This window comes from Camelus dromedarius, chromosome 13, assembly GCF_036321535.1.
Source record: "Camelus dromedarius isolate mCamDro1 chromosome 13, mCamDro1.pat, whole genome shotgun sequence".
Taxonomy (NCBI): Eukaryota; Metazoa; Chordata; class Mammalia; order Artiodactyla; family Camelidae; genus Camelus; species Camelus dromedarius.
Window position 1 is genome coordinate 67,725,536 of NC_087448.1, and position 14,179 is coordinate 67,739,714.

Consider the following 14,179-nt stretch of genomic DNA (forward strand, 5'->3'; position numbering starts at 1 on the left):
GGTGTTACAATAGTTATACAAAGGAAGCTATAGGAGCCCCCATACTGGGAATATCTGCCTATGTGTGTTTTATGTGTGGCTAGAGGGTGAGGTGAGGGTGTCACTTCAGAGGTTATCAGAAAACATTCCTTGAAGATGAGATATGAAGTGAGTCCTAAGAGATAAAGGAAATTATGTAAAAGTGGGGTTGGGGGTTGCTTGGGAGTTCATTGCGATTGTTGAGGAATTTCTCATAGTTCTGAGGTGCCAAGAAGTGTTCAGTCTGGAGTTATGCGGCAGAGAGATCCTGAAGGGCTTTGTAGATTGCATTATATATATACTTCCATGTTAGTATCTAACAACATGCTGATTAAAAAAAAGAGAACAAACTTGCCCCTCTACCCCTACTGCGCTGGTAGCTCATGGATGCTAACGAACATCTGTTTGTTACCCAGGCGCTCAGCATAACGGCGGGGACTAACAGCTCCTACAAAGTTCCGGCAGGAGTGAACCAATGAGGAATGACAGCAGTTTGAGCGCCTTGCGATGATTAAGGCCTCTGGATGGTAGGGAAGTCAGGGAGCCTTTCCCAGGCTGGCCAGACTTAGTCAAGGGCTTCACTAGTGGTGAGGTGAGTTCGGTAAGTGTCACACCCAGAAATAAAACCAGAGACGCGACTGTGAAGGAGTTGCAAAGTGCATTCCTAGCGGGAAAGTGAGTGAACCCGAATAAAAACGCTAGGGAACTGATTCGGTGTGGAGCAGCGGGGGAAGAGCGCCTGGCTGGGGAGCCACCTGACACTGGGCAGCAGAGGGGTAAGAACAGGCGGCTGGGTTGCACTCTAGCCCGCTCGGCAAACGAGCGACACCACGGCGCAGAGGAGGTGCTGGGACTTCCCAAGAGGGGCGGCAGGCTGCGTCCCGGCGACAGTGCGGCCGCCGAGAGCGCGGCAGGCGGCCCCGTGACCGCCGGCCCTGGCGCGAGCGCTGCGGGCCGGAACGCGGGACGCCGGCCTCCTGGATCCCGCCGGACGCAGTTTCCTGTCGCAACGGCGAGCGCCCGGCGGCGGCGCGTCTGCCGTCGCGCAGGGGCGGCCCGGCCGCAGGGAAGACGGGTGGGGCCGGCCGTCCCTTCTTCAGCGCCTTCTCTCCGGTGGGCAGTCCCGCAGCGGCACGGGCTTCTCTTCGGCAGACGACTAGAGGGCGCCGCCGCCTCCGGAGGCGCGGATGCGAGCCCCGCCCGCCGGCCAGTCGCAGCCTCCGGGGCCCGAGAGGACAGCCGCCCGCCGCGCACTTGTCTCCCCGCAGCGGCAGGACGGCCCAGGCCCCCGCGAGGTGAGCTCGGGCAACGCTCCGGCCACACTGCCGCTTCCGGGAGACGCGGGGTCCGCAGGCCCGCCCTGGGCCCCGCGCCTCCTCTGATTGGCTCCCCGCGCTCGCCCCGCGCTCCCCTCGCCGGTGATTGGCTCCGAGGTCCCGCCTGTCACCTGCTTCCCGGTGGGAATGTAGGTAGCTAAGGGAAGCGTTACCCCAGGGCCGGCTGGGAAGAGGTTGGTTGGGCCCTTGAGCCCAGTTTGTTTACTGTGGCGGGGGTCGTACCCTGGCGCGAGCTTTTGTCGCAACGGCCAGGAAGGGAACCAGTACCGCGACGGGGGGCGGGGGTGGCGAGAAAGTGAAGGCGTGGAAGTCAGCGGGGGCACCCAACCCGGGCAGCACCCGAGGGGAGCGGGATTGGGAGGGAGGCCTCTTAGAGAGGAGTTGTAATCCCAGGAGCAGTGACAGTGTGGGAGGTAGGCCTACTTTCTGTTGGGGGAGAAACGGGCCTTGCGGGAGATTCACATGACCTAATTGGGATCTAATTTTCTAGGTGAGTTTGTAACAGTATCCAATGGAGATTTTGCTGTGGCTTTGCAGCGGAGTTGGGAGACTCCTAGCCGATCCGGGACTTCAAAGAGACAACTTATTGAATAATTGAACTCTCTTTTATTGCTTCAGATGGGCAGCTGTCAAAAAAAGCACAAACAACGGAAGGATGGAAACCATTTCATGTATTAAAAGCATGTTGAAAGGCTGATAAGGTATTCACTTTGATTTAATTGTGGTTAATTCTATGAGAATATTACCTTTTGAGGAGAAGCTCTTAAAGTTTTGATTAGCATCAAGGTATCTTGACTTTATGATAGGTTTCACATTTTTAAATTGTGTAATACAAAAATCATATTACTACTGTACCTACCAGATAATGCTCTTTGCTAATGATGGTCTAGTCCTGATTATTCTGAAAATGGAAAGAAATCTTGAGTTTTCAATGATTTTATTTTGCACATGATTAGATAATGCTACTAGATCTTTCCTTAAAAAAAGACGTAGTAATCACTTGAAAAATCGTTGAATTTGTAATTTAATGTTAGAATGTGCATGAGGTTGGATAGTTGCTAACTCACTCAATAGTTTACCCTTGTGGACTCATTTCACTTTGTATTTAAAGTAGTTTGCTCATTAAACACTAAGTCATAGTCAAAACAGTTGCTTCACTGGCCCCCTAGTCATTTGCTATATTACACACGCCCTTTAGTGGCATACCAGAAATTGTCCAGGAATGGTTTTTTTCAGCCACAGAACACCCAGCTTAGGTCTTAAAGTTAGACCTGGGCCCTACCCTGCAAAATTCTGACCTAGGATTGGGGGTACAATCTGGGCATGTGTACTTTTAAAAATTTCCTCAAGTGACTTTGATGTGCATTCCCAGTTGAGAACTGTAGCTTTAATCAATAGATGCGTTTAAGAAATTCTAAGACATTTATGAAACAAATAGTTTTCTCCCTTGATTCCTTACAGCTTAAAAGTAAGCTTCTCATGAATGACATTTAAGTATCATCTAAAAGCAGTGTTTGCCTTGGCAAGATTAGGAAGTTTCCCTGGCACCCAGAGACCTCTGGGACTAACCATTCCAGGCTTAGGCACGAGGTTCTGTATAGGGAGACCCACAAGCTCTGATGCACTTTCACAGTCCGCAGAGCTGTGCATGTAGTATTTTTCCTCTTAGGTTTAAGAGAGATCAACTCCAAGTCTGGAGTATTCAGCAGATATAGTAGACTAAATTATTTCTACCTCAACAAAGGGCAAGGGGGTTAATATTATATTTATAAGCTTTATTTTGGGAAGAATACCCTTGCTGGAAATAGAAATGATACCCTCCCACTACCCAATAACTCTTTGCTTGTTATTTGCTTTTTATTATTGAATAATTCAGACTTAAAATTTGTATGCTAACAAGGCGTCCAAATATTTGTAATATCAATGAGGGTGTTTAACTTTGCAGGAGAGTCAAAGAGGTTAAAAAAAAAAAAAGAGATAATCACTTTAGTTTTCAGGTGTGCAAAATGTGTGGCGAAACCATCCAGCCTAACTTAATTGATGGGTTTAGGCAAAGAAGTAGGTCTAAGTGTGTTCTACCTCCTAGCAGCTGTCTTTCATTTTATTTATAAGTGCTTACCTGCAAGATTTGGCATGTGAAGTATTTCAGTAGTGGACAAAATTTAAAAATTAAAATAAAAAAACTGTAAGTTAAAACACGAAGCCATGTGTAGTCCATGACTAAAGTCTTGAATTTTGTATGTGTCGTTTGAACAGAAAGCCAGGAATCTCAGCATGAATCGGGCTAGATCCAGATCAGATGATGGTGGTGAGGAAGCCTCATCTCAAGACCTGAATCATGAAAATGAGAGAAGATGGCAGCAAGAGCGTCTCCACAGAGAAGAAGCCTATTATCAGTTTATAAATGACCTTAATGATGAAGATTATCGGCTTATGAGAGACCATAATCTTTTAGGCACCCCTGGTAAGAGATGGGTGAAAAAGGAAATACCCTTTTCAGCATTATAAGGAAGAATTTGAAAATAAGGAGAGTCTTTTTTTTTCACCCTGTCTTCCCTCTCCCAGAATACAGTGTACTATTTTTTTTAACCTTAAGAGCTTTTTAACATAACAACATAGGAAATCATTGGCTTACTTCTGTGTTTTATAAGTTAAGTAAGAATATTGGACATACAGTACTGTTACATAAGGGCCAAACTAACCAACAGGTTAATGCTCATAATAGTGTCATATATTTACATATATGGTTCTATTTCTCTTAAATAATAATTGTATAAATAAAATGTTATTTATTTAAAACTTAATTCTAACTCATTTGAGGTGTTATTTATTAATGAATTAATAACTGAATTTAGTAACTCCCAAAATGTCCATTGTGTTCCCATACATTTTTTACAAATTAATTTCACAGATGAACTAACGGGACCTGGTATGTTTGTATATATTGTATATTGCATATTTGAATACTGTATATTGGATTACCCACATAATGAACTAGGTAAAATTCAAATAAATAAAGATTTGAAGTTTTCTCTAGAAATACTCCTTTCTTAATTTCTTTTTAACTCTGGTAAAAATCCACAGAATTATAGCTTATAACTTCCTAAGTGTATCAACTGCACTTATTAATTATTCAAATTGAATCTTAATTTTAAGGAAACAATGAAAGTGATGTGTACTTGCATCGATTAAACATTTTTAACTTTCAGTTTACAGAACATGAAAACAATAGAGTATCTTCTAAGATTGCTGAAGATTCATCTTACCTTTTGTGAGTTTTCATAAAACTTAGAAATTAAAAAATTTTAATTTCAGTGAGCAATTTTCCATTGTTTTAGGAGAAATAACATCAGAAGAATTACAACAGCGGTTAGATGGAGTCAAGGAACAGCTGGCATCACAGCCCAACTTGAGAGGTGGGACAAATACCAGAGGTACCGTGGACTCCTTTCTGTAAGGAGCAGGTTTGACTGGAACAACTGTAGACTTGAACTTACAGGATATGTTGTACAATCTTGTGTTTTTAATGTTTTCCAGACTTAATGTGATACTCATCCAGATAGTCTTTATGTATTATGTGCAGAGCTGTATAGTGTGGTTAGGCAATGCAGGACAGGATGTCTCACATACAGATGGTCTTCAGGGAGCTCACGTATCTGAAATAGTGTACCGTTAATTTCCAGCAGAGTTCTTTTTAATCTTAGAAGGTACACACTACTATTTTTTTAAGTAATATAACTAAACTTAGCTTCTAAAAATTTATACAGAGCAATACAGAAAGACTGAGTTAGGAAACCTATTTTTTTGTTACTTTGTTTTGTTGTTTTTGTGTGTTGCTGTGTTGTTTACTGAAAAAACACTAAGGCATACCATAAGGAATTCTTACAAAAAAACAAATCCTCTTAAAAAAAAAATCAAACTAAGCAGAAGTACATAGAGTTAAAAGTAAAGCCAACTTTCATGTACCTCTTACCAGTCCTGCTTCCTTCCCAGGAAGTCTTCATTAGTAGTAGTGTCATGTATTGTAGGGTGAAGACTACTAGAAACCCTAAAATTCAAGGGCTCAATAAGATAGAAGTTTATTAGCCACCTTCAGGCATTTAATAGTCACGTGTGGCTAGAGGCTTCTGAATTGGACAGCACAGGTAGAGAGATCTCCACTAGTGTGGGGGGTTTACTGGACACTGCTGCTCCTGGGTCCTGCTTGGCGATCAAGCTAAGTCACCGCCACATCTGGGTTCCAACTGGCAAGTCCAGTTTCCAGAACGAGGTCCAGGCACCTGCCAGAAAGTGAGATCCATCACTTCCACACCCATTCCACTGATGAGAACTTAGTCACATGGCCACACCCAATTGCCAGGCTGTTCACAGGACCATTGCAATGCACTTACAGTGGACGAAGCTGGTACAGATTGTGTTAATGAGTGAACTCTTTCACACACACCGTCAGCATTATGTTCTAGTGATTAAAGAAGTAGCATTTAGAACGATTTATTGTTTATCTGCCTTTTACTCATACGTCTTTGCAAATTAAAATGGAAAGTGAATATTAACCTTTTTTCTTCTTTATATTTAGTTGTGTAAATTGTACTATGTTGGTATAGCTGGTAATACTGATCCTTTGAATATGTTTTAATGGAAAATGTACCCATCACACGTGAAATAGCTTATACCTCTAGAATATGGCTAAAGTTGCTGTTTATTTTATTGATACCAGCAGCTGATTAACAGGTTTAACTTTCAACATTTAGAAAAGTTTTTTATGAGAGATTGCAGTAATGAAGTAAAATCAAAGCAATTTCATTTAATAGCTATTTTTGAATAAAACAAACTTTAAGTCTAAAGTCTATATAGTTAATGTGCATTAGATTGCTTTTCACTGAGTTTTGTACTTTTTATAATCCACTGATTAAAAATGGAATACTTAAGCTTCACACAGTAGCACTGTCATAATAAGTTTTTTAGGGGTATGTTTATTTTCAAATTGGTTCAATCAGCAATGTTAATTGAGAGTATGGTTTGTACCAAGTACTGTTGTAGAGGTTACGGATTTAACAGAGAATAAAGCCATACAAAACTCTTTGTCTTCATGGAGTTCACATTCTAAATGAACAGAAAATATATTTTATTGTATTATATGTAATGACTAACATTGAGGGCTTCCAGTGTGCCAGATATTATACTAATCATTTTATATAATGTCTTATTTTATCCTCATGATAATCCTTTGACATCTCTACTATTATTATCTTTAATTTACAGGTAAGGATGCAGCCACAAAGACCTTAAGTATCATGCCTAAAGCTTTCCATCTTCATATAAAGACATAGTGTGGTTCTAACACTGTATTCATAAAGCCACATTTCTTGAGATGTACATTTTTGGCAGTTCCTGAGAGGATAAAATTTTCAAGGTTACCAAAAGACGTGGTTGCAAAAATGATTGGATTGCCTTTACCAAAAGGATTCCACAAATTCAAGATGAACTATATATAAGTTTTGCCACTGTATTTGATTGATATTGCCATATGAATAAAGCAATTTAAATGCACAGTTTTGATATTAGATATAATTCTCATTTGCCTTAATATTTTGCCAATAATAGGCACATAGAAAGCAAGAGTGAGGATATCTTCACATCTTTGCACAAATAGTATTTAATATTTTATGATCTTAATGTGTGTATTATAGTATGCTTGTAGTATACACCTTTTAGAAAGTTCAGGTTTTTGGCCGTTTTTTATTCATTAAAATGCACAGGTGTTCTTAAATATGATTTAATTTAATGAAAACTTTGTTTATCTTACAAATTTTCAATAAAAATCTAAGGATGAATTTTAGGAATCGATCTTAAATTGATTTGGTTTGCTTTCCAGACTCAGGAGTCCCTAGAGGAAGTGCGAACGACGCCTCTCTGCTGGAATGGCTGAACACCTTCCGTCGCACAGGAAACGCAACTCGAAGTGGACAGAACGGGAACCAAACTTGGAGAGCTGTGAGTCGAACAAACCCACACAGTGGAGAGTTCCGCTTCAGTCTGGAAATCCACATAAATCACGAGAATAGAGGATTTGAAATGGATGGCGAAGATTATCCGGGCGTGCCACTCTCAGCTGTTAGCAGGGATCACACCGCAAACAGGCAGCAGAGAGCAGCTAGTCCCGTGGCCAGGAGAACGAGGAGCCAGGCTGCAGGGAACCTCAGCGGTAGTGGCGCCGGTGTTCCAAGGACTAGGCTTAGTTCAGGGGGGCGGAATTCAGGAGAAGGACCTTTGTCCTCATTGGGAAGACTGAGGAGTGGATCTGGGGGAGCAGCTGGTGTTCTTAGAGCTGGTGCTCCCCGTGCTGATTTTAGCAGTCAGTCAGGTGGTAGTGAACTCAGGCAAAGGGAGGGGCAGCGGTTTGGAGCAGCACACATTTGGGAAAATGGGGCTAGAACTAATGTAACAGTGAGGAACACAAACCAAAGATTAGAGCCAATAAGACTACGGTCTACGTTCAATAGCCGAAGCCGATCACCAATTCAGAGGCAAGGCAGCACCGTTTATCGTAATTCACAAAGGGAAAGTAGACCTTCGCAGCAGACCACGAGGAGGTCTGCTAGGAGAGGTGTAACTCGTGTCTTTTTAGAGCAAGACAGAGCGCGCAGAGGCGCTGGGTACTCTCCGTTCTCTAACTCGAGACTTGTGTCAAGAATAACAGTAGAGGAAGGGGCGGAGCCCAGCAGGGCCTCTGCCGTGCGCCGCCGCCCCACAGTCACACTGGATCTTCAGGTGAGAAGGATTCGGCCTGGAGAAAACAGAGATCGGGACAGCATTGCAAACAGAACTCGGTCTAGGGTGGGGCTCGCAGAAAACACAGTCACCGTTGAAAGCAATAGTGGGGGCTTTCGCCGAACCATTTCTCGTTTAGAGCGCTCAGGGATGCGGACATACGTGAGCACCATAACCGTTCCTCTTCGTAGGATTTCTGAGAATGAGCTTGTTGAACCATCATCAGTGGCTCTTCGGTCAATTTTAAGGCAGATCATGACTGGATTTGGAGAACTGAGTTCTCTAATGGAGGCCGAATCTGAGTCAGAGCTTCAGAGAAGTGGCCGGCATTTGCCAGAGATGCACCCGGAAATGAGTAACCTGGGGATAGGTAATGCCATCGGCCAGCACAGTGACGGTTCCTCTCGGGGCCAGCAGGACCAGGAAGACAGCCCCGAGATGCGTGGTGGGAACGTGGCCACCCCGCCTCGCGCCCCGAGCAGTGACGGTAGAGGTGGCAGGCAGGTGCGAAATTCAAATAACTTAGTGGAAACTGGAACGCTACCCATTCTCCGCCTCGCTCACTTCTTCTTACTTAACGAGGGCGATGACGAGGATCGCATACGAGGTTTAACCAAAGAGCAGATCGACAATCTTTCCACGCGGAACTATGAGCACAGCAGTGCGGAGAGCGAACCAGGCCGAATCTGCAGCGTTTGTATCAGCGACTACGTCACGGGAAACAAGCTCAGGCAGTTACCCTGCATGCATGAGTTTCACATCCATTGCATTGACCGGTGGCTCTCAGAGAATTGCACTTGTCCCATCTGTCGGCAGCCGGTTTTAGGGTCCAGTATAGCAAACGATGGATGACGTGATGGGTCTATTCAAATATCACATTTTAGTAGAACGAGTATTCAGGCACTCTTTTGTTGAATTATCTGTGATGAACTAACCAGGATGAAAAATAACAAATTATTATAGTTTGAACTATTTTTTGTGTGTTTTTTAACTTGTTGAAAAGAGAAAATTTATATAAAATTTAAAATACAAATGATAGATTATCCTAAAGTGCAAAATAGTTGATATTGCTAGAACCAAATAACCTTTAAAATGTTTTTATTTTGGAAGTTTTGTCATGCTAAGCACTTTTGTATCTGCACAGTTCAGTAGGTTAAAAATCAGTCTTCTTTTTCTCAACAGTACCACTGACTTCGCTTGGACTTTTAAGTTCCATGGGCTTCATACCATGTCCAGACATTGGTGTGTAAATACACCTTTCTTTTTTTATTCTAAGGACAGTATCTTTTCATGAAAGAGTATTTGAATGTTTGCTAAATGTATTTGTTACTTGAAATATTAAATTTAATATGCAAGATATCATATATGTATATTTAGATGTATAATTTTAAGGTTAAAATATTCAGTCTAGAAGCTACCAGTTTGGTTCTTATTTAAACTTTTGGGCTATGACTGCATATGGCACAATGTTTAATATTTACAGGATCATCTGTGGGAGGAAGGGGATTAAGATATTTAAAAACAGAGATAATTTATGAAGCGTCTCTGACAATCTGACTTATTAGACAGCAAGCAGTATATAACACTGAGCAAGCTTTTCTTTACTCAGAAATGGAACATGGATATTTTAGAACATATAGGTTATTTAACTTGAGTTGTGACTTTTTTGAAAGTGCAAACAATTTTTTGGATTATATTAAGTAAGGTATACAATATGCATGGTTTCTCAAGTTTCGTTTAAAATCTAAAAAAAAGTGTCTGTAAAGAATCAAATGCATAGATAATACGTTAAGTTCACTTGGAGGCCAAAAAACTCCAAACAAAACAAAACAAAAACGTTAAGAGAATGTAGAATTTATATAAACACAGAAATATGCATTGAAGATCTGTTTCTACCAATAAATACTGAAACGTGTGAACTGTTCTTTGTTGCTTCACTGTGGTTTATTCGCTCAAGGAAGCAGTTATTTCGCACCTAGTAGAGGCCAGGCAGTGTCAAAGGTGTGAAGGATTCAGTAGAGGACAAACAGACAACGTCCCTACCTTCACAGGAAAGACATATTTGCTCTTAGAAATTGAAAATCGATTGACGAGTTACTGGTATGACTTTTGTTGTTTGTTTATGAATAAATGACACAATTTCCTGTGCTTGGGCAAAATCACAAGAACAAATATCCCCAGGCCAGATTCTGTGAGATATAGATGTATCTCAGGGTTTAGTTTTTCCTTCTGATTAGTGCTTCTAAGCAGTTCATTCAGTAAGATGCACGCACGGAACTGTGGGGGGCGGCATTTAACACCGGAGTGAAAGGTTTTAGTGAAGGTGATTCTGTTGTGAATCACTGGCTCATGTAGGTCACTTATGGGGCATACATAGGGCTCAGAAGTTTGATTTGAAGGCTTTAAATACTAGACTAAGGAATTGCTACCTTACAGACTTCTGGTGTCTCTCGGTAAATTTTAGTGGTGAATAGTGAGATCATTTCTCATGTTGCAGGAAGATTGGTGTGGGGCGGTGTTCAGAACACAGTGGAGTGGAGAGAGGAAGCCAGAAAACCAATAAGGGCACCATGGTGATGAATTTTTATTATCAGTTATCATCACCATCATCAGTTATTACCTAATCTACGGTGGTGACAATGAAACTGGAAAGAAAAGTGTATCAAAGTGTTGGGGCAAAAAGACATCATTTGGTTTCCAGCTCCCTATGAAGAGGTGGCGGAGTCATCTGTCGCAGGTGGAGAATCTCTTGAGTGGAAGAGGGAGCGCCGCTACAATTTACAAGCTTTGCCAAGTCAGACGTTTATCTGAAACACAGCCTTATTCACGTATCACACTCACTTCAGTGTCAAGGTTTGTCCCCAGCCTGACAGGAGACTTAAGTCAGCAATTACTGCTCATGTGGAATCTTCCTCAGGAAGTTCCTCCCTTGGTCTGACCAGTTAGGGAAATCAAGAAGAGAACAAAGAAAAGGGGAAATGAAAAAAGCAGGGATAAAGAAGAAATAAAAGCACGCTGACTGCAAGGCTGGTAGGGCCAGCATGTGAAGGGATCCCAGCTGGGCCTTTCAAATGGAATTAGATCGTGCCCTGCGTGGACAATTCCCCGAGAGCAGCAGGAAAGCTAAATGCGTTTTGTAAACTGGTATCCTAGTTGGGAACAAAGTATTTTCTTTAATATTTTCATTCATTTCCCGGTAAACCGGGCTGATGACAAATACAGAGGTTCGTTATCTATTTATATGGCTTCTACTTAGCAATGATTGTACCCTTTCTGGTTCCAATAGAGAAAGGAACAAATGGTTTAAAATTCTTCCTTTTAATATGATGTCCCATGACATGTCCTTAGAGCTTGTTCTGTGTAGTGTGGCTCTCTTGCAAACTTCTATTTCTAAGCTTGGGCCAGTCATGGGCTAGAGGCAGCTGGGGGAGCACAGCCTGGGCCTGAGTGCCTGAGTGCCTGAGTGCAGGCCCGAAGGTGTGACAACGGGAGGGTGTCAGTCATGCCCCCACAGCAGGTTCTCTTGAGCATGCACCTGCCTGACTCCTGCAAATACGAAGCATCCTTCACATATAGAAACAGTCACGGTTTGATTCTGGTTTACTCTCAGTCCTCTGTTGCTCTCCCAAACCACCTGTAACTATTCCTTGATCCCAACCGCCATCAGATAAATTAACATCACTATGGGTCACATCTTAGCTTCCTCTTTCCCAATTTAAATAATCTTACTCCTTTCACCGCTACCACTACCCGCTACCCGGAGAGTCCTTTTACGGTTGGCCGATCCCTTTGCTAAAGCCCAGAACTGCAACTTGTGTTCTGCACAAGCAGGATGCTCTCTGACAGGCAGTTTGCCACATGATAGGTGGGAGGCCTTGTGCAAGAACTTCAACATTCTGCTCATCATTTTCCTCCTTTGAGAAATGTGCATAACAATCACACCTACCTAGTGGGCTCAGACAAGGTGATGCATGTATACGGTGAAGGTCCCTGCAACACAGGACTCCGTTAACCTCAGCTTAACATGTTGTTAACATTGTACCCAGTCTTGAGCTTAATTAATAAAAGCACTTTTGTTGCTGATTCATATCCAATTTGCGATCCATTTGGCTTAGCCTGGGGTACTTTTGTTCATTATTTGTTCTCAGTAAGTATCCGCCAGTGTGATCCTGATGGCTGTTTTTCTTTTCTTAAATGTACTCTACCATTTTTATTCTTGCTCATTGACTTTGTCTCTCCTCCAGCTTTTCTGCAAAGTCTGTGCTTCTGGGAATCAGTTTAAGGTTTTCATTTTTGTTTTGTTTTTAGTGATGCCATGAGACAAGAGATAAGACACTGCCTTGTATCACTGATAAAATATTCCATCTCTGAGCTTTAACAACTAATGCCTCTTCTGGATTCGTAGTGGTTCCTAGGTTTTCAGGAAGTTGGCATAGCCACAAGACTCTTTGATCTGCATTTTATGAATAGCAATATATTGAAAGGTAATGGGAATGCCCCAAATCTGATTGTGATCCTAATTTGATCCTCTCTCACTGCCAATAATCTGGAAGGGAAGGAGAGGGTGCCAGCCCCACTCTGGAGTGCCGCTAATACTGATCAGCACATCATTGTAATTTTCTATGACATTTCATTTGCCCAAAGAGATTTCATGCCATTGTCATTGGATATTCAAACCAACTTGAGAGCAGGTTGGATAAGAATTATTTATGCTGAAGTAACTGGACTACGGACAAGTGAGTAATTTGCCCAAATCAACCAAAAGGAGGCCAGGGGCAGTGCCAGAAACAGACCTTGGGTTTCTCTGGATTTTTGGATTTTTGTTTCATGCTAAATGATCAAAGAATCAGAATGGTGTTGATCGTGCTGGTGCAGAACCCATGAAGCCACCAGCCATGACATCCTCTGGGGAAGAAAGATGGTGAACAATGACAAATTAGGTAAAATTAACAGTAGGAAACTTTTTTTCTTTTTACAGCACTCACTTTCACTGGCTAGTGTGACCTCCAGCCCTTCTCAAAGTCTTCTTGCTGCTTTCTGTGAGTCTCACATGTGCTTGCAAACAAGTTCTCTTAGGTCCCACTCACTGTCTACAGCTACAGTATCAGTAAGGATCTGATATCGCAGTGGCCACATCTTAGATCTAAAAAACATGGTAGGCTTTGAGGATTGGGGTAGGTTATTTTCTATAGCATTTGTGGACATGAAATGGGTAGGGCTTGGTTGTCTCAATCATGTTGCATGTTTAAACATCCAAACCTGTGTCCAAATAAGGAAAAAAAAACCAAGTTTTGGACACTCGCCCCAGAAAGATTACATCCTGCCCAGCGGGAATGGAACCACTGACCTCTGCTACAAATTGTACCCAAGTTTTTTGAGTTGATACAGAGAGTAAAAGAAGAGGGTGATCAGGGTTCTCCAGAACCTTACAGAGAACCGAGAAAGGATAAGATATCAATCTCATACCTCTGTTTACTCAGCCCTGCCAGCACTGTGCTACCTTTTTGTTCTCATTTTAGGCCCTGCCTGCTTACATTGGAATTTCAAGTTTCAACTCAGTATACCCCCTTAGGGGCCCAACACAATTTAAACATAAGAATCACTGAGAGTAAGATTATATCATCACAGGATAAAATTTGGTTCCAACCAAAACCATGTCAGACACACTTCCAGCAATGATTAAGAGGGTCTTCAGAAATATGGTTGAAGTTGATCTGTAGTCAAATCAGAATTATTCTGAGTCTTAAAGGCAAACATGCCAAATAAAAAATAAATACATAAACTTAAATGGTCATTTTGGAACAAAGCATTCAAATAAGAAAGTCCAGTCGAAGGAAAGACCTCTAATGTTAATTACAAAAGGCATCACTTTCCAAACAATGGAAAGGTGCTACCAGATAATGCAATCCATTAGTGAACTTTCAGCATGACAAAATCAGCAACAGAGCCTCTAGGAAAACTGAACTGAAAAAAATTTTTCATTCTCTGTCAGAAAATTTGAGTGAAATTTGGTTAGCTCTATTTACAGTATTTGAGTTACACCTGTATTTTGG

At 42.0% G+C, this 14,179-nt stretch overlaps 1 protein-coding gene across 5 annotated transcripts; it reads left to right on the plus strand.

The window, feature by feature from the left end:
• Nucleotides 1–1,034: 1,034 nt before the first annotated feature.
• RNF6 (ring finger protein 6) lies at nt 1,035–10,050 on the plus strand. 5 transcript variants are annotated; one of them, XM_031465782.2, is made up of 5 exons: nt 1,035–1,313; nt 1,974–2,056; nt 3,612–3,819; nt 4,694–4,789; nt 7,231–10,050. In XM_031465782.2, exons 3-5 carry the CDS (start codon nt 3,630–3,632, stop codon nt 8,976–8,978), a joined length of 2,034 nt encoding a protein of 677 aa, XP_031321642.1. In that variant the 5' UTR covers nt 1,035–1,313; nt 1,974–2,056; nt 3,612–3,629; the 3' UTR covers nt 8,979–10,050. The 5 variants fall into 5 exon arrangements, with proteins under 5 accessions (XP_031321642.1, XP_031321644.1, XP_010979939.2 ...); XM_031465784.2 differs by having other exon boundaries at nt 4,694–4,771; XM_010981637.3 differs by lacking the exon at nt 1,035–1,313 and adding an exon at nt 1,452–1,528.
• The last annotated feature ends 4,129 nt before the right edge of the window (nt 10,051–14,179 follow it).